The 18,818-nt window shown below is 51.6% G+C and overlaps 2 protein-coding genes across 5 annotated transcripts in view; one reads left to right on the top strand and one right to left on the bottom strand.

The window, feature by feature from the left end:
* Positions 1-2,885: 2,885 nt before the first annotated feature.
* On the top strand, positions 2,886-10,740 carry CCL17 (C-C motif chemokine ligand 17). The gene is made up of 7 exons (XM_053987784.1): positions 2,886-3,938; positions 4,327-4,438; positions 4,799-4,895; positions 6,954-7,014; positions 8,065-8,508; positions 9,141-9,246; positions 9,591-10,740. The coding sequence occupies exons 1-7, from the start codon at positions 3,872-3,874 to the stop codon at positions 9,697-9,699; spliced, it is 996 nt and encodes a 331-aa protein (XP_053843759.1). The 5' UTR covers positions 2,886-3,871; the 3' UTR covers positions 9,700-10,740.
* A 58-nt stretch (positions 10,741-10,798) lies between these two features.
* Positions 10,799-18,818, bottom strand: part of RANBP10 (RAN binding protein 10) — a 65,909-nt gene continuing 57,889 nt past the window's right edge. For all 4 annotated transcript variants that reach the window (XM_053987228.1, XM_053987227.1, XM_053987229.1 and 1 more), the window contains one exon: positions 10,799-17,770. In XM_053987228.1, the coding sequence (XP_053843203.1) occupies positions 17,640-17,770 (131 nt within the window). In that variant the 3' untranslated portion in view covers positions 10,799-17,639. The remainder of the gene's footprint in view (positions 17,771-18,818) is intronic.

The raw sequence follows: 18,818 nt of genomic DNA on the forward strand, positions 1-18,818 counted from the left end.
TCAGCACAGTTGATTTCCTGTGAAATGTTGCACAAGAGCTCTCGTGCCTGGGGCAGCCTCTGGTGGAGCTGATGCACTTTCATACTGCTGGCTCAGCAAAGGGCAGGATAAACAGGGTAAACAGCCTCAGGTCTGCTGCGTGGCTGTGGTTCTGCTGGGCTTTGTTTGCTTGATCTCCCCTTTTATGAGAATTGTGTCCCTGTTGATGTCACTGCAGGGGCTGCTCTTGTTGCTCAAGTCCCCCTGGGTAACACAGAGGTTGTTGGGACCTCTTTGGTGACTGTCATGGGTGATGGAGGAAGGCTCATTTCTTGAGCCTTCAGAATTCACCCTGGAATTCTGCCACAAACCAAATAATTTAATAAAGAAGAAGATAGATATAAGTGAGAGTCACCCTCCAAGGAAGGATGTGATGTCAGCTTGCTGACTCTGGCCATAACCCCATCATAAACACATTTTCATTACAACATCTAGGTACCTTAACAAGTCTTGCTCATCACATTCATTAACTGCATTTATTTTTCTGATTGCTGGGGTTTTATTCTAATCATACACTAAGGAGCAGATAAATTCATAATTTGTTCTAGTGCCATCTTGAAATTAGCAGGACTAACTCTGTTCAGAATTAAATCACTACAAATTAGACTGGAATTGCTTCCATGTCCTTTTTTTTTTTTTTTTTTTTTTTTTTTTTTTTTTTTTTTTTGTTATCTCAGCTTTGCTTTAAAAGCTGAGCTGAAACATCTGTCTGCTGCTTGCTTAAACTCGAGGAGCTCTAAAAGGCTCAAGGTTGAAAAAAGGAGCCTGAAGTCCTCATTAAGCATCATTTCCCCTGATTGCTACTCCACACAGAAGCCTCTCCAGTGCAGAGTCTCCCTCACACCCCAGGTCCATCCTTCACTTCACCCTGAGGTAGCTGATTGACCTCATTGGATAAAAATGGAAAAATGTTTCATATTTAGTGTGTTTGAGGAAGGTGACATCAGGTCTATTATTTAATCTTCCTTAGCAAGATAAGGCCACTTCCAGTTTCTGGGGCAGGTGCATTGACCTGTGCCTCTTCTTGCTGAATTTGTGAGGGTTTCCTGCATGCCCACAGTGAGTTCCTGCTCTGTCCCTATCCCTGTGGACTATTGGTGTTGCGATGCTCGACCAGCAGGCAGAATGATGATGATGAGCAGGACTCCATGATATCAGAAGGTTAATGAATTACTTTATTAAACTATATTATACTATAACTATATTGCACTATATTACACTAATAGGAACTATTATCATTACTGACAAAAACTTGTGACTCTCTGCTGAGAGTCCCGACACAGCTGTGTCTTAATTGGTCACTCAATTTAAAACACCATCACTAGAACCTAATCAAGTAATTACCTTGGGTAAACAATCTCTAAACAATCTCTAGAACACATTCCACACATGCATGACAACGAGCAGCAGCAAGTGAGATAAGAATTGTTTTGATCATTCTTTTCTCTGCTTCTCTCACAGGCCCTCTCAGGATCCTGAGAGAGCTAAGGCTCTCTCTGTTCAGAGGACGTGTGAATACCACATGTGGACGAGCTTGCCCAGTGAGTTAGTGCAGACAGAACCTTGGGGAAGGGCTCCTGGCCACAGCCTTCCTGCAGCCTCCGTGTCTCCTGACTCTGGGCAGAGCTTCCCGCACAGGATGCATCTCAGATCACCAACTTACAGCACTTGGTGGTCCCCCGTGTCCGTCTGTAGGAAGCAGACTTTGGAAGGGATTCTCATTTTTCTAATTTTAGAGTGTCTTTCCAGGCTGTAGGACATGCCAGGGCTGTTCCTGGAATCACAGGGGTTTTGGGAAGGAAGAAGAGAATCACCTTTGGTTTGTGATTGTGTCCTGAGTTGATCAGGGCTTCACCATGGAGCTGTGGAGACCCTGGAGGGAGCACCCCAAAGAAATGTGAAGGAGCTTTACAGGCAGAAAGGGTGAAGAGGGTTTAAAGAAGCCAAACAAGGATGTCTCATCTCTTAAATGGAAAAGATTCAAAGTGACTGAGTAGAACAGAAGAAAGCAGGGAAAACTTATTCCAAACCCTCCTGCTGCCTCCTTGGGGACAAGTCTCAGGCACTGAGTGATGCCCCCTTTTCTCCTGCCTTGCAGCCCAGCTGCTCCTGCCGTGCCTTCCCACGTGCAGGATGTCTGTGGTTGTTTTCCAGCACAGCTGGGAGTGCTCAGTCACCCACTGAGACCCCAAACTCAGCTTAGGGCTGTTCTGCCCCACTCCTTTGTCCCCTCACTGGCACCATTGCTGGCAAAGGCTGCATCTCATGTGTTCTCTCAGCCTCCCTTCCCCTCCTACTGCAGAATAACAAGATTATGTTCATTTTTTATGTAAACAAGCACATTCTCCAGAGTCCATTCAAGTGAAAGAGAAACTTGGGCTGGCAGAGGGGCTTTCCAGCACTTAACAATTCATGCCTGCACATTGGCCTTTCCCTTTCCAAAGTGTAAAAGAAGAAATATCAAAAGTTCTCCAGGGAGCTGTGAATCATCTGGCTTCCACAGACAGGGCTTCAAATCTTGAGAAAAGGGAAACAGAGCATCCTAGGCCAGATCTTTGGCCAGAAAAAGAAACACAGATCTGCAGGAGCTTCGTAAGGTCCACCCAGAGCAGTGGATCTTGAGTCTCCATCAGCAGGAAATGTCTGACAAAGCTGGGCTTGGGGAGAACTGAGCATGACCAGAGCAGTCTCAGCACTGGGAGATTTTTCTCCCAAATCTTTTAGAAGGCAGCCAGAGATGACAGTCCCAGGCACAATATCCTGCTCCAGAGAGTGGCTGGGGGTGCCAGTGTGAAGAAGGGCTTGAGGTGGAGGACTGTGGTGCCAGGGGATCTGCATGGGACCCCACTGCTCCATGCATCCACTTAGAGTCTGGTTAAAAAGAGGGAAAGGTGAAAAAAAGTGTCCGAGCTCAGCAAGGACCTACAGAGAGGCTCCTTAGACCTTCAGAAAGTCTGAAGAAAGGGGAGCCCAGCACAAGGAGGGAGAACTGTCCCCCAGGTTAACACAGAGGGGCTGACCCCTTTCAGCAGGTCCCTGCAGGGTCTGGGATGCCTCAAGGCTGTGGAGGGAAGAAGATGATGGAAAGACACACAAAAACTTTGAACAGTAAGTTTTCCATCCATTCTCCTCAGCCTGATTCTGATTCCTGCCCTGCCCTGAAACTGGGGCTAAGTCAGCCCTGTCCACAAGGAAAGGCTCAAGTACACCCCACCTCACTGCCCAGTTATAAACAGGGATTTTTGGTGGAAAACTTGGGTTCCTCTCCATAGTACCAACATGGAATGTGATACAATTTGTGTCAGTATTTGCCAACTTGCCACTTTCAAGCCACAGAGGGCTGGTGGCAGCAGCAGTCACTGTGCTTCTGTTTAATTCTTCCCAGGATTCACAACCCATCCAGACATCTCCAGCACATTTGTATTGGCTCTGGGCTGAGTGACCTTGCATGGAACACCAGGCTTTGCCTTTCCTATGGCTATGAATCCCCTCTCTGAAGGCCCAGGAGCTCTTGAGTTTACATCTGCAGAGTGGAGGATTTCACTTCCTTCATGACTTTCACTGTGTGGGTGAACACAGAAGCTGACACAATTTATTTAGTCTTTCCAGGTATTGTCTGTCTGTAATCCTAATGATCCCATGTGACATGGAAATCCCCACGGGCAATGAAGCAGTAGCTTTTCCTTGAATTAGGTTCAAATTCTTTGGAAAAGGGGAGACTGGGGAGGAGTAGAGAGGATAAATTGCAGCAGCTCCTTGCCTGAGCACAGACTTGAGCTCTCCCAGAGAGGCAGAGCAGCATCCTGCAAGGAAGAGCCCTCCCACAGCCACCATGCTCACTGCAAGGAAAGCCCTGCTGCTCCTTGGGCTCCTCACCCTCTTGCCATGCTCCAGTGCAGGTAAAGCACCTCGTGGGCTACTGCTGCTGGCTGGGACTCGGGGCTGTCCCACCGGGGCTGTCAGGAAGGAAACCCCCGTGTGGAGCAGGGATGGTGCTGCTGGCAGGAGGAGCAACCTGGCCAGGGCAGAGCAGCACATCCTGGGCTGCAGGGAAGGCTGGAGACTGCTCCTGGGGCTGGGTGGCTTTGGCAGAGCTGCTGCAGGGCTGGGTGATAACCTGGAGCATCCTTCTGCCCCGGGAAGGCAGGAGGAGGGCACCTGGGGCTCCTCATGGCAGCATTGGCACAGCCTGGGGGATGTTGTGTCCATCAGCCCTGTCCTGGGGGAAAGTCCTGAAGACAGGCTGCCTCCAGAGCCAGCCTCACCGTGCCTCTTTGTTTCCTGCAGCCCCTTACTCTCCGGCCGAGTGCTGCTTCGACTACGTGAAGGGCGTTCTCCGGCTGGACAACCTCGTGGGTTTCTACTCAACTTCCAGGGAATGTTTTTTCCCAGCAATTGTGTAAGTCCTGGCAACTTCCCTACTTCTGTGCTGTCTCCTGGGCTGCCACGGGTTCAGTTCATCTGTTCCATCTGGGGACAGGACAGGGACAGGTCTGTGTCACCTCCATGATCTTCCAGCACGAAGAGGGGAGGACGTGACTGTCTGGACACTTCTACAAGGCCACTGCAGCTCCTGAAGGCTCTGCACGGGCTCTAGAGGTGCTGGGCTGCAGGATGAGCTGCTTGTAGGACACCAAGAACCCAGGGGCAGGCACAGGGACAAAGGGAGAGGAGAAAAGGTGCAGGGAGGGAGGATGGTGTGGGTATAAGTGGAATCACACTGTCATTCCTCACCAAGCTTCACCTTTAACCTTGACAGGTTTGACACCAAGAAAGAAGCCAAGGTCTGTGCAAACCCAGAGGAGAATTGGGTGAAGAGAGCAGTTAGAGTGCTTCTAAAAAAGAAAGGACTTCATGCCCCATGATGTAGAGTGGGTGCCCTGGTTCAGGCTACCCAACATCCTGGTGGGAAGGAAGGTTTGCAGTCGCCCTCTCAGAAGGAGTTAAAAATGTTCAGCTCTTGGGAGAGGACACTGACTGCCCAGAGCCCTGAGCTGCATGCACAGCTGGGCACCAGCTCCTGGAGTGCTGCTGGTCCTGTCTGCACCTGCCTGCTGATCACAGCCACAAAATAAAGTTTACTTCATGTGATATGGGAGAGTGGTGTCCTTTCTTCTCCCAGCCCCACAACTGTGCTGCTGCCAGCAGCTGGGGCTGGGATGGTGGCTCTTCCCACTGGGTCTCAGGGCAGGAAGGGAGGGGATGGATGGGACTTCAAGGGAACTCTAAAGGGGCTGGAGACTCCTCTGAGGGTTTTTAGGTGCAAAACTGCCATCAGTTTCAGGCTTAGAGGTTTCAGCCTGTCCTGTGAAGGAGCACAGCCTGTCTACCATGTGTGCCCAGGCCTGTGGTGTCTCAGCTGGGCTGCAGAACAAGGATTTCTCTGCAGAGCCCCCTGGGCAGGAAGGACAGACAGGGGAGGCTGAATCAGACAAGGGATTCCTGCACATCAGCCCTGGAAATTTTGCCCCTGCCAGGGACCATGGAGAGCTCAGCAATGATCCCTGCCAGGGCTTTGGGAGCGGGAGCACAACTGGAAGGGCAAGAGTGAGGAAAGTCATGAGTTAAAGACAGTTTAATAAATAAAGCAAAACTGGCACACAAGCAAATCAAAACAAGGGATTAATTCTCTCCTTCCCTTGGGTGGGCAGGTGTTCAGCCATGGGGAGCAGAGCAGGGCTCCCTCACGTGTAAGAGTGACCTGAGAAGACAAATGCTGCAACTCTGAATGTCCCCCTACTTCCTCCTTCTTTCCCTGTGACAGTCCAATAAGGGGGAAAAGAAAGGAGAACCAACGAATAAACTAAACCTACCCAAAAAACCCCACCAAGTGATAAAGAAACCACCACTTGCCACTAGCCCAGATGATGCTCCTGGGGAAGGGGATTTTGGCAGCAGCAGCTCCAGGGATGTTTCACAGCAGAGGCAAAACCCATCCAGAGCTGAGAGCTGAGGGGTGACGCTGACACACTGCAGGTCTGGAACCTGAGGTGTCACAGGTACCAAGAAGGGGGAGAACTCTGGGTGCACCAGGAGAGGCTTCAGCCTGCAGAAGCCTCTTAACCTGCTGCCTTTCCACTTCAGGAGTCCTCAGGCCATGGAGTCACTGCTTGCTTGGACTTGGTGCCCTCTCCTGACAACCGTGGCTGGGATGCAGCACAGACCTCGGGGCTCTGGGTGGGGCAGGTCCAGCCGGACACGGGCATTTATCATGGACAAACAGTTCATGTTCTCTTGTTAAAGTATTAGCTTTTGTGATTGTCCACTCAAAACCCAAAGCATTTTATGAGTCAGAGAATATTTCCCACCTCTATGGTGCTTTTTTTTTTTTTTTTTTTTGGTCCATGCCTATCCATTTTAATTTCTAAAGCAGAGGTTTTCCTCAGCCAGAAAATTTGCATTCAATTATTAATTATAGTGAGGTTGTGAGTTTGCAGGTGGTTTAGACAACCATAAAATCCTCTGAAGAGTAGTTACCCCCTCTTCTCTCCACTTGCCTTTGCATTTGCCTAAGCAGGAGCTCCACACCTGGGGCAGAGGCTGTGCCACTGCTGGGGATGGCTCAGGAGGGTGCTGGGAATGCCCCAGGAGCTGCAGAGGAGGCTGGAGAAGACCAAAGCCAAACCCAAAAATCTGCTGCTGGGACAGGGAGGGAAGCCCAGTCCTCCAGAGCCTTGCGAGGCCTTTCCAGGCCTTCAAACACCCATCATGCACTGAAAAGGTCTATGAAGAACAGAGAGTAGAGGCATCTACTAATGCTTCTGGAGAGAAGAATAAATAGCTAAGGGAAAGGAGGAGCAACTGTGTGCCTCAGACAAGCCTGAAAAGGGAGCTCAGGGTTGGCACATAAGGTTTTCTGCACCAGGGGATGCTGGTTGGAAAAAGTCATTAGCTCAGTTCTCCCTTAATTACAGCTGGGTGCCTTTAACCAGTGCCTAGGAGCTGGTGTGAGCCTGGTGGCTGCTGGCCCAGAGGGTCTGTGCCCTGGGGACATGGACAGGGAAGGCAGGACAACCTGGGGGTGATGCAAAGCCCACAGAAGAGGACTCTGGCTGCTGTGTGTCAGGCATTTTCTCCCTGCAGAGCCCTGCCTGGGGACTGTGGCACTAGAACCCAGCTCTCTGTGTGGGCACCCTGCCCTATGCAAGGCCAGCAGACCCCATGTCCTGCAGATCATTTCTTCTAAACCAGCACTTTCAGCACATTAGATCTGTTTCCTTCTCCTTTCTCCTTTCAGAGAAGTCGTGCAGACATGAGATAATCTTCAAAGAAACCCATTTCCACCTTTCTTCCCCTCTGAGAAGCCCTGGATTGCTTCATCCTCCAAGCCACATCCAGATCCCCTCCTGTGCTCCCACTCAGCATCATCCTATGTTGGCTCCCACCAGGACCTCACCTCTCCTTCACACACAGCTGCATCTGCCTTCCCAGGAGCAGATCCCTGCATGGAAGCTGGGCTGATGTGCAGCAGTGCCCCATGGTGCTGCCACTGGGATCTGTGCCACCTGCCCCTCCTCCCTGGCATCCTCCCTGCCTCTCCTGGGGCTGTGCTAGGATCTGTCCCATCTCCCTGCAGGAGATGGCCACAAGGGTCCATCCCCCAACTCTCATTTCAATCCCAGCGCTGGTGTGGGAGGCAGAGGCAACACAGGGGCTCAGCCTTGTGTTCAGACCCAGACTCTCCTCACACACCCCACTGCCCCTGCCCCATTTCTTCCCCTTCCGTGAAGTCTGCTGAACCCACCAAAAGCACCTCTGACACCCCCTGCTCTGGAGTCCCCTCTGGATCGGTCCAATGTGGCTTCTGCCTGACATCCCATTCCATCCCATCCCATCCCATCCCATCCCATCCCATCCCATCCCATCCCATCCCATCCCATCCCATCCCATCCCATCCCATCCCATCCCATCGTGCTTTCCTGCCTAACCCAGTGCTGTGTGTGGCCAAGGTGGCTGGGGAGGTCAGTTTGGATGGGACTCCATCACTGGCCTTTGACACTGGGCAAGCCCATTAAACCCCCTGAGACGTGTCCCTGCTCAGGGACTGTGGCTTGTCTCTCCTGTTAGAAACAAACAGACGAGCACTGGACTTGATGTCCTGCCTGCATGGGAAGATGGCTTTAATCTGCTTTCAGTTCCTAGAAGCTCCCTTGCCCCATCATGGCTCTTCCATAGAATGCAGAAGTGCTCCCCAAACTTGTCCACCCACCGCTGGATGTGTCCCAAAAATAAACAAGAGAAAGTCCCTTGACCTTCTTAGTACACGTCTGAATTTTTGGAAATGCAGCCTGAGTGGGCAGCGGGCAGAGGATAAAAGACAGTGTGGAGAGAGCCACAGGCACAGGCAGCAGGCAGCGGGCAGGGTGACACAGGGCACGAGGAAGAGCCACCACTCAGCCACCATGCTCCCTGCAAGGACTGTCCTGCTGCTCACCCTGCTCCTCACCTTCTCCCTGCACCACGCCACAGGTAAGGAACCTCAGGGGCCGCTGCTGCAGGCGAGGGCTCTGAGCCCCACTGGGGACATCCCACTGGGGAGGTGAGGCAGGAAACGCCAGCAGGGAGGGGAATGCTGCTGCTGACAGGAGCAGCAACCCCCTGGTCAGGGCAGGGCAGCACATCCCGGGATGCAGGGGTGGATGGAGAAGGTGCTGGGTGGTCTCAGCAAAGCCAGACCTGGGGAGAGGCTGCAGGAGCTTGGAGGAGGCTCTGGCAGTTGTTCCCCAGGTCTCAGCTGGATGAGCAAAGGGGCTGGACAGAGGGAGAACATGCAGATGTTTGGAGCCTTCCAAAACACCCTGCAAGTTGTGCTCTGCCTTGGAAAGCTCCAAAACCTCATCCTCAGACTGAGCACCCCAGCCTTACCATGTGCTGTGGGGGCTGCAGCAATTCAGGCTGTGAGGGGCCAGCTCCCAGGCTGTCCCCTGCCCCACCTCTGTCCACGACCCAGTCCTGGGCTTGCTGTGTGAAGGGTGACAAGCCCCTGTCATAGGATGCTATGGGAGCTGCTCAGATGCTCCACAGCCTCTGTGCCGTGTCCCAGGCCTGGTGGTGCCATTGTCTGGTGATGCAATTCACAACATCCCCCCTTCCCTCCACAGCCCACTTTGCACCCGTGGAATGCTGCTTTAAGTATGCACAGAAACGCATCCGACACCCTCAAAGCTTCTACGAGACATCCAAAGACTGCCCCAATCCTGCAGTTGTGTGAGTATCCCAGGCTTTGCTTCCCTTCCCAGATCTGGGATCCCAGATCTTTTGCTCCCCAATCCCATCCTGCTCCACAGACAGCTCAGTCCCAGCCAGGGGGGAGCAGCTCTGGGGGGTGGGCAAAGAGGGGGAAAAGTGGGTTTTAGTGCTTTCTGCTAATGCTAGTGGTCTCGAAAGACTCAGACACTCACCATCAGCCCAAGGAGCGCACAGGCTGCTGGAGATGGCTCCAAGCCTCGATCCTGGATGGGGCTGCAAAAAGAGAGGGGAGAAACAGTGCCCAGGAAGGGAATGGCTCATGGTTCCTGTTTTCACTCTTTTCCCTCACTTCCTCATTGCAGGATTGTGGCTGCCAATGGTGATCAGATCTGTGCCGACCCCGAGAAGGACTGGGTGAATAAAACCATAAAACGGCTTCAAAAGCAAAAATTAAACCCATCCACCATCTGACTTGCCCATCCAGTCTTCCTGTCTCTCGAGGGAGCCAGCAGTGCCGGCAGCTCTTCTCCAGCGGGTGCTGTGGCCTCGGGCACCGTCACTGCAGGCGGAGCCATCCCGAACCCCGGCAGGATCAGGTGTCAGTGCCACGGACCTGCCAGCTCCCGAGCTGCTCCTGCTGTCACTGCCCTGCCAAGATGTGCCTGTGGAGAAAATATTTATAATAAAGACTCATTGCCACAAGTTGCTGTTTGAACTTCTCCTGATTCTCCAGACCAAGCAGCAGATCCTAACAAACCCAGGGCTTGCTGCAAGCAAAAGCCTCTGCCACAAGCTTGTTCTTCTCCAGAAGCAAACTGTGCCTGGTCACTGTGCTTCACTGGGAATGTGACAGTGGAGCCAGGCCTTGACCCACGGGTCCAGGACCCACAGGTGAGGTTACCTTCACCCCAGGCAAAGCTGTACATCCTCAGGGCATGCTTGCAGCCCCATGGGCTTTGCAGGTGCTCCAGAATTAAGGGGAGGGTTCTGGGAAAAGATACTGATCTACCAAACCCTTAATACCTTGACAGCTTCCAAGTGTGCTGGTGGTCACTGCCAAGTGTCTGAGGGAGATAAAGAACAATGTCCACAGTGCCAGGAGGGTGAGGACACAACCCCTTCAGCTGGACAGAGGTGTCCTGGCTGCCCATCCGTCCGCAGGGCCAGGGAAGGGTGGGAGCAGCGTGGGATCCCAGATCTTAAAACCAGGCTGCTGGCCCATCTTCTCATGGCAGAGGTGCAAACGTACAAGAGAAAACTTCAGAAAGGCAAAAGCAAGGAATGGGGCAAATGATCCTCAGCCTAAAGCTTCACCAGTGTTTTATGCTCATGGCTAGAAAACACTTCAGGGCTGTATTTTCTAGGGTACTGAATGGCACAGGAAAAACATCCCTAATGACATTTTTGCCCATGAACTGTAAGCACATGGGAGGAAGCAATGGTGGAAAGGGAAGCTGAAACAGAATCAGATACTGGGGGAAAAACACCTCGAGGACTGTGCATCCCCTGTCAGAGGGGACACAGCCTTCCCTGATGAGCAGACTGACAAAGCACACAGCTCCACACTGGCTCTTGCACATGGATGTGTATTTTAATAAAAATAATTCTGTCAATATACAGCAGAATGTCGATTTCTTTACCATATTTCCAGTATATTTTCATAGGCTTTTTCTCAGTTAAAATCCACCCCCCCAGCCCCTTTTTTGAAGTTTTCATGCGAAGCATCAGATAACTTAATTCACAAATACTAAGCGTAGACTGAACCAATGTGCACAGTTTGTGTAATGTCCACATAGCCAATGTTGTACCAAAGAGGTGAAACTCCCTTCCAAAGGCCAGGAGAAGCCTGGAGTGGCACAGGCAGCTGTGCCCAGCGGCGGCCACTCCTCCAGGGCTGCCGGGAAACCTGTGGAGACCTCACACCCCATGCTCCAGCTGAGCATTTCATACCTGAGTTTTGAGCAACCAGCAGGAGAGGAGAGTTCACTGCGTGCTGGGCAGGTCCTGGGCTTGCACTGCTGTGTGTGAGAGCTTCAGGGGCTGCAGCCTCCTCCTGCCTCCCTGGCTGCACAGGTGGGACCAAGACACGATCCCAATCCAGTGCCAGTGCAGTCCTTGGTCTGGAAGTCACCATACTTGTGGTTTTCAAATTTTCTTTAAAATCTGGATTATCCCCAGAGCTGCTGCTGCTTCTCCTTTCTCCAAGTCTAAGCCTGTGAGAAGCCCAGCATACAAAAATCCCTCTGTGCTCCCTTCTGGAGGAAGGATGTGGCTGAAGTCCTTCCTCCTGAGCAAAAATGTCAAGTGGACCAGAGAAAAGGTGTCTGCCTGGCCATGGGACTTTCAGCAAGGAGCAGAGGTTTGCATGGCCTCCAGGAATGTTTCTGTCATGATGTGAGTGTAAATTCCACACAGGACATGTGGGTTTCCTGCGAGTAGGAGAGAGTTAAGCTTCCCTTCTGGAAATAAAAGAGCTGGCAGGACGTGTGTGCTCCTCAAGCCTGGATGATGCCCTGGCTTGCTGGGCACTGCTCCAGCTCAAGCTGCAGGCTCTGAGCTCTGGTTTGGGATGTGGGGAGAGGGACAGACATGCCAGATTCACTCATCCATCACCTGCCACCTCTTGTTGCAGGGAAGGGTGGTGGAGAGCAGCTCGTGCTGTCTGTAGAAGAGGCCTCCAGGTTCCCAGCTCCTCCCTTTTCCTCCCAAATCTGCTGTAGCTCCCCTCACACAGCCCCAACAACACTTCCTCCAGCTCTCTGCCCCCACACAGCAGATGGACAAGGCTCACAACCAGCTCTGGATCTGACCAGGATTGCAGTTCCCTCCATCACTCATCCCTCTGGGGCAGAAGGGTCCCAGCAGCACCCAGCAAGTCCCCTGGCACGTCCCCACGCAGAAACAGCTGTCCCCTGGCAAGCCCTTCTGCAGAAACACCTTGGTACAGCTGGAGACCCAACACTTGCTCTCTGCCTGCTCTCTCTCTGCCCCACCACTGAGGCTGCTCTCACACTGGCAGGGCTGGAAGGAAGATGCTCCTTCTGCAAAGGGGACTCCTGGGTGGACCAGGACCCCTTGTTCCTTCTCCCAGGCTGTCACCAGCTGGAGCCTCACTGCACCCAGGACTGGAGTGTGAGGGACCTCTCTCTCCACCTGCTGCCACAGGACAGTCCAAGTCTGCACTGCCTCTTAAGGGGAGAACTATCTGACCCCATGTGGTGCACCACACAGCTGCATGGCACTTACACACTGCTCTACAGCCTGGCTGCCACAGGTCACCTTCTCCATCAACCCCAGGGCAGCAGAACTCTGAAGTGTGTGTCTAAGCAACATGTGCTACCTGTTAACACAGACAGGTACCAAAGCACAGCTGCAATCCAGCCTGGCTTGCTTTGCTGCAGGAGGAGATGGTTCATCATCCCTGATACCCAAGATGGAAAATGACACATTCAATTCCTAGAACTAGCTCCAGCGGCTCTGGTTGCTCCAGTTTCTCAAGGCAGCCTCAAGAACAAAGCTATTTAAAGAATGGTAAAGATGTCTTAATAAAACATGAAAAACAAGAACATAGCTTGAGGACAGAATGAGATGTCACTGTGAAAAAAGAGAAGGAAGGATATGGGAATATCCTAGGTGTAGGTAACCATGAGGAATGTTACTCCCAGAGGGGCCCATTCTCCATGCCAGCCACAGCTGCATCTCCTGGTGTCCAAATCCAGCAGCACAGCAAGGACCACAGGATGCTGGAAACAGAAACAGGCTCTACCCATCTTTCACCACACACCTTTCACACACCCCAAGGCAACAAGCTCCAGCTTTGGTTCACATGGGGCTGAGGGAGAGCATCCACTGGACAACCTTCCCATAAGGGCTGGATGCTGTGCATTGTCCAGTGCTTCACTGGGAGTGCCTCTCTGTTCTGCTGGCCACACACAAGGGCTCAGCTCCTAAGAGACTCCAGAAGAATGGCAGAAGTGCTGCAGCCAGCCCAGCTGCAGGCTGATAGGTGGCAAAAAGGGACTGTCACATGTGGAAGTCCTTTAGGCCAGCAGGGAAGGACAAGCCAGGAAGGGCAGTTGCAGTTGTCACATCTATGCTTGGCACAGACATGAGCCACAGAGCTGGCCCTGGTGTTGGAGCAACTCCCACAGCACCCAGCACTGCAGATACCATTGTGGTCATGCAGTTGGGGGAATACTGGGGTTGTGGGAGGCAGAGAAGCAAGAAAGATTTCCCAAAACCAGCTGGCTCTGGGAGCACACTGCAGGATGGACAGGAAATAGACTGCTGCCCTCCTTGCTCACAGCAGAGCTTGACTGAGAGCTCTCTCAACCCTCTAAGTCTTGAAATAGCTTTGGTTAAATACTTGCTAGGGTAGGCTCATGGAGTAGCAAGAGGAATAATCTGGAACAAGATGGTTCAAAGAGGAACGGGGGAACAAGAGGAACAAGATTTGGCTCCTCTGGTACAGGAAAGATATCTACAAATTGGAATGCACCCAGCAGAGCCACTAAGATGGTCACAGGCTGGAGTAGCAGTGTATGAGGTGGATACTCCTCCAAGAAACACTTATCCCAGCTACTCCAGTGCATCTCACTCCAAAGTTCTTCCAATGTATTCTTGATGCTCTCACTCTCAGCTTGTGGGGGCAGCAAGAACCCTTGTCCATGGGGAGAGAAGCCTGGTGATGTAATTCAGCTCCATGAAGCTCTCTCCACAGAAACCCTGAAGGACACTTTAGCCAAGGCTCCAGGTCTGGAGTTCCCAAAATGCTCCTCTCAAAAGGCCACTTAACAGGCAGGGCACTGGACTCAAACCCAACACCCAGGATGTGCAGAAATCAGGCCCCACCAGGTCTGTGAAATGCTTTCCTTCTGCCAGGCTTTTGCTGCAGTGCCAAGTGCCAGGAAGGTGGGTGGGGTGTCCAGAGCACAGAGCTGGAGTGTGTTTGCTGTTCTCTAGATCACAGCTCTTTGATGGTGCCTTTGGACTGATCAGGGGACAGCTGAGGCTCTCTGAGTGTGCAGGCACAGCAGAGCTGGGAAAGGTTCAGTTGTTCCAGCAGTGGCATTTCCCAGGTCCTGGGAAGGACTAGCAGCTGGAGAGCCTCTCCTGGGGCAGGGGAATGCTGCTTGTGCAGGGTCCAGCTGAGCTCTGGAAAACCTCCCAGCATCTGAAGCCAGCCCAGCAGAGAGCAACCTGTGGAGTCCCGTATCAGTGCCACCAGCACAACAACACAGGGCTGTAGCTGAGTCCTTGTCCCCTCACCAGAAATGGGAAACCAGCAGTTTCTCCTACAGGCTCCACAGTAAAACATGATTGTACTGAAGGACTCTTGGGAGCAGTGACCAGGTTGTTTGAGGCACTTGGAAGAAAAAAAACCCAAATCATTTTTATAGAAGTAACTTTTGAATTGCCATGTAGCCTCTGGTTAGGTGTACAGCCACATTCAGTGTTACAGACCCCATTTCACTTTACCTTTGTTTTTAAAAACTACTGCAATAATCCAAGTTTCAGCTAACATGAACCATGAAAGAGCAGCCAGGGAGATTCAATGGCAAGAGGCTTTGAAATACAACCTGAGAAAACCACATCAGAAATTCCATCTAGGAATGAGGGGTAGGTTGGGACCTACATCCCACCACAAACATGCTTATCTTTCCCATACTGAGTCACAGCCATATTAGTCAGAACCTGAGTACAAGAAGCAGAAACCACTGGTGAAACCACCAGAACACTTGAAGTAAATTTTAAAAACTCAAATAAAATCCATCACACATTTCTTGGCACCAAAATAACCAGATATCTAGGAACATCTCTTTGTTGGTTTTTTTTTTGTGGTAGCGAAACCAAAATTAAAAAAGGCGCTCTAGGACAGTCAGCAAAGCTTTGCTGAGAGACCAAATGGGGCATTAATATGACACATGATGAAGAGACTTGGCTTAAAGAAACCACAAAGAGAAGGAACCAAAAAAACCTCAGAAAGATAAAGATGGTGTTGCTATGAAGATGAGAGAGAGGTCTGACTGCAGCCAGACTGCTGCAAGTGGTGACCAACAGCAGAGGAAGCTGCCAAACGGGGAAGGCAAAGCAAGGTCCTGGAGTACTTCAGCCTCAGTACCCAGAATCAGCCCAGCAGTGTGCTGTGAGCCTGAGTCTAAGGAATGGGAAGCCTGCAGGAGAATCCCACCAGGCAGAGCTCACATGGTGCCTTGGCACGTCTGGGACCCGAGGCTTTGGGAAGGAAACCTTTCCACTGAGTTATCTCTGCACTTGCAGCAAGGCAAGGACGGCAGGCTGGGCTAAGATCCATCAGCAGAGTTGGCAATCAACAGATGAGCTTTCAGGCACATGAGCTGTTCCCCAGAGCTGGAAGAGAAGCCCCAGACTGGCAAGTTAAATTCTGCTTGGTGCAGCTCTCTGCCTCTGCCTCTCTGGTAGAAAGGCTGTGGTAGAGCTCCCTCTGCTTTTAGCAGCTTGTACCAGCCATCTGATAAAAGTATCTCCTGCAGCTCTAAACCTCCTGTTTTCTTAGACCACTGCCACTACACACTGCACACCTTCACCAAAAGGCAGGGATCATGTTCCCAACCACCTCCACCACCATCTGCACATTCACTACCACAGCCTGCCCTGGCACCTGCCTCCCTGCTCTGCCTTGATTTCAGACCTCCAGACATCCAGACCTGGATGTGCCAGCTGCAAATCCATCCTGCAAGCCCAGAAAATCCTTAAAGCTTTGGGCTTTTTGCTACTTTTCCTCTTGGTGCTTGAAACCCTGGCACAGGCTAACCTCCATTTTAAGGACAAACCTCAACAAAACCTGTTCATCTTTCATTGACCTTCAAAAAAAAAAAAAAATTCGTGAACAGCAGTAAAATTCATGTTTGGTTTGAGCTCCCTTGGGTCCTCCCCAGAGCTACTGACCTAAAATTAATTTGGTGCAGAACCTGCCAGGCTGAACCTGCCATCTCCTAATGGTACAGCAGATGATGCAAAGCACGTGGTGCTGCCAGGCAGCCTGGCCAGCTAACAGAACACGCTCAGAAACACTCACAGGTGCTCTGAATGCTTAGCAGCACTCAAGTGCCAGGCCTGGCACACAGCACGGACACATTAGTCCACTTTACTCAGAGGTTACTCACCCACAGATCCTTGCTGGTCTCTTTTGGGACTGGAACTTTGATAATTATCTTAATAATCCCTAAAGAAACACTGCTGCTCCTTTCTGAATGGCTCAGGCCCCACAGAGCTGGTACTGACCCCAACCTGCAACCTGATCTCAGCTCGTCCCACCTGCAAGGACAAGAACAGCTCAGCCCAGGTTTCTCCAGACACTTCCAAAATTTAGAAGTACTCATTTAGATCAGTTTTACAGGGATGAGAGAGGGCAGGAAATACTGTTATTACTGAGTTAGTGGCAGAGCCCTCCTCCATGGAGAAAAATGGGGGATTTGTTATTTAATTAAAAATTATCAGCCCACCAGGGCATCGCCCATGGATGTTTCTGGCCAACTCACAGGACCTGGTTCTACCATACAGTGGCAGATGACTTCATATTCATCAGTCCTGCCCCTCCAGCTGTTCAGAGAGCTGGATTTAACTCTTTCTCAGGGCTGTGAGATGCTTCTACAGCACAATCACCAATGCAGGCAATGCTAATCTTCTACTCTTCCCACTCACAAAGCCAAGATTGAGAGCCTTGGGCTCCAAAGAGAGGCACCATGAAGGACCAGGCTCCTCCAATTTCCATCATTAGTGTGTGACAGGACCTACCTCACCCGGCCTCCTGAGGGGCTGTATGGTGTGTGTGTGGCTGGGACCGAGTCTGTGGGCAATAAATACATCAGTGACTTTGTGGAGGTGGAAGAGACCTTTTTAATAAACATGATTCAAATAAAATAAAAAAAAAAAATCCCTCTGAACTGCCACTGTGAGACGAGTTCGGATTACTAGCACGGATGATGCTGTATGTGCACGATGGAGGGAGAAGGGAAGAAAAGAACAAGCTGTCACCAACTTGATGAGCTTCCTCAGTAAATCAGCATAAACCAGCTCAGCAAAACTCTCCAGATAAAATATTGGTGGAACCATGAGAAACAACTCAAATCAAAACAAAAGAGAAAAATCCCTACATCAGAAGGTGCTACATTAGAATAACCAGCGAAATACTGAGTGCCGCTGGAGCCGCAGCAACGGCAGGGAGATGGGTCAGATCTGCCAGACTTCCCGGGGTCAGGAACAGCCACACAGTGAGGGACTCACTCAATCCTTGCACAGGCAGTGTGTGTGTGCTACAGGGGTGTTGGTGGCAGGGAGGTCAGGCTATCGAACGAGGTGGTGGTGCAGAGTGGCAGCAGCAGAGGGTGAAGGGCAGCACTCCACGACGGCAGCTCCGTCCCGCTCGGGTGTCAGTGCAAATAATCGTCTACTCTGGCAAAGGAGCAGGAGCCCAGGCCCACGCGAGCCATGAGCCGCAAACACTCCGAGGCCTGGCCCAGGGCGAGCATCAGCGGGGGCTGCTTTGGCAGGTTCTGAGATTCTGTGGGGGCAAAGAAAGAGAGCTGCTCAGAAGAGGAGTTTGGCTGCTGCTGGCTCACCTGCACTCAGGCCTCTCTCCATCCCAACTGGGCACGAAGCCCAGATCCCTGGCAGAAGGTGCTGGCTCTGGAAGGAAGCTGCTCCCAAATACTGCCAGCTCTGTGCTGCTGCTGCTGCTCCACACACCCCACCACCCGTGACACATCCCACAGCTCAGCAGGGCCTTTGAGAGAGTGCTGCTGTGGTGGCCAGAGCAACAAAAAGGCAACAAAGCTACTGCTGATGCTGTTTGCCAGAAAACCCTTAAAACATGATATATCAAAGTATGGAGGAATAAGGAAAGGCAGGAGAATCTGGTCCCAGCTGGGAGGCAACCTCTCCATTTCTCCCACTTGTGCAAGGCTGCACAGCAGCCCAGGCCCTGGATGAACTCACCCCCTCATCACCATGCCTTTACAGTGGCATGTTTTCTGAGGGAACCCTCAGCTGAGCTAGACAAGGTGTCTGGTAACCTGTGTGATGAAGCATGTCCAGACACCACTTCTCCCTGGTGACAGCCCTCAGCAACTTGTCCATGCTCCTCAAGCAATGGACAAACACTGTCCCCTGCTGACTGTCAGGGGAAGGGACTCTCCTTCCCAAAACATGCAATTTCTATTCCTCTGCTCAGTCAGAACATGAGCCCTCATGGGCATGTCCATCAAGTTGTTCCTTTCCCTAGAAGATAATCTCTAAATCTCCTTCTGGAACATTCAGTGTGAGAGGCACAAACCCCAAAGGAAATCTGCCTGGGCACAGGGAGCCAGACTGTGCAGAGGATGCAACTGCATTCCCTCCTAGAAAAGAGGATGATACCAGGGTTGAACTCTGCTAATCCAGACAGCTGGAAAAGAGCCCTGGTAAAGTGGTAAAGTCCACAAAATGGTTCAGGTGGGTTCAGAGCAGGAAGGGAGAGGGGCAGGAAATGCATCAAAGAGATCTCAGTTTCTTCAGAAAGCAGGGGAGGAAAATCCTGAGGAACATGCCAGGAAGGGAGTCAAAATGGGAGT

Source organism: Vidua macroura, chromosome 11 (assembly GCF_024509145.1).
Source record: "Vidua macroura isolate BioBank_ID:100142 chromosome 11, ASM2450914v1, whole genome shotgun sequence".
Classification (NCBI taxonomy): domain Eukaryota; kingdom Metazoa; phylum Chordata; class Aves; order Passeriformes; family Viduidae; genus Vidua; species Vidua macroura.

Excerpts from the sequence above, each read along its gene's own strand:
- CCL17 (XM_053987784.1), top strand. The coding sequence starts at position 3,872 with ATGCTCACTGCAAGGAAAGCCCTGCTGCTCCTTGGGCTCCTCACCCTC. Across the intron at positions 4,439-4,798 it reads TGTTTTTTCCCAGCAATTGT|GTTTGACACCAAGAAAGAAG; the intron begins GTAAGTCCTGGC and ends TAACCTTGACAG. Across the intron at positions 9,247-9,590 it reads TGCCCCAATCCTGCAGTTGT|GATTGTGGCTGCCAATGGTG; the intron begins GTGAGTATCCCA and ends TCCTCATTGCAG.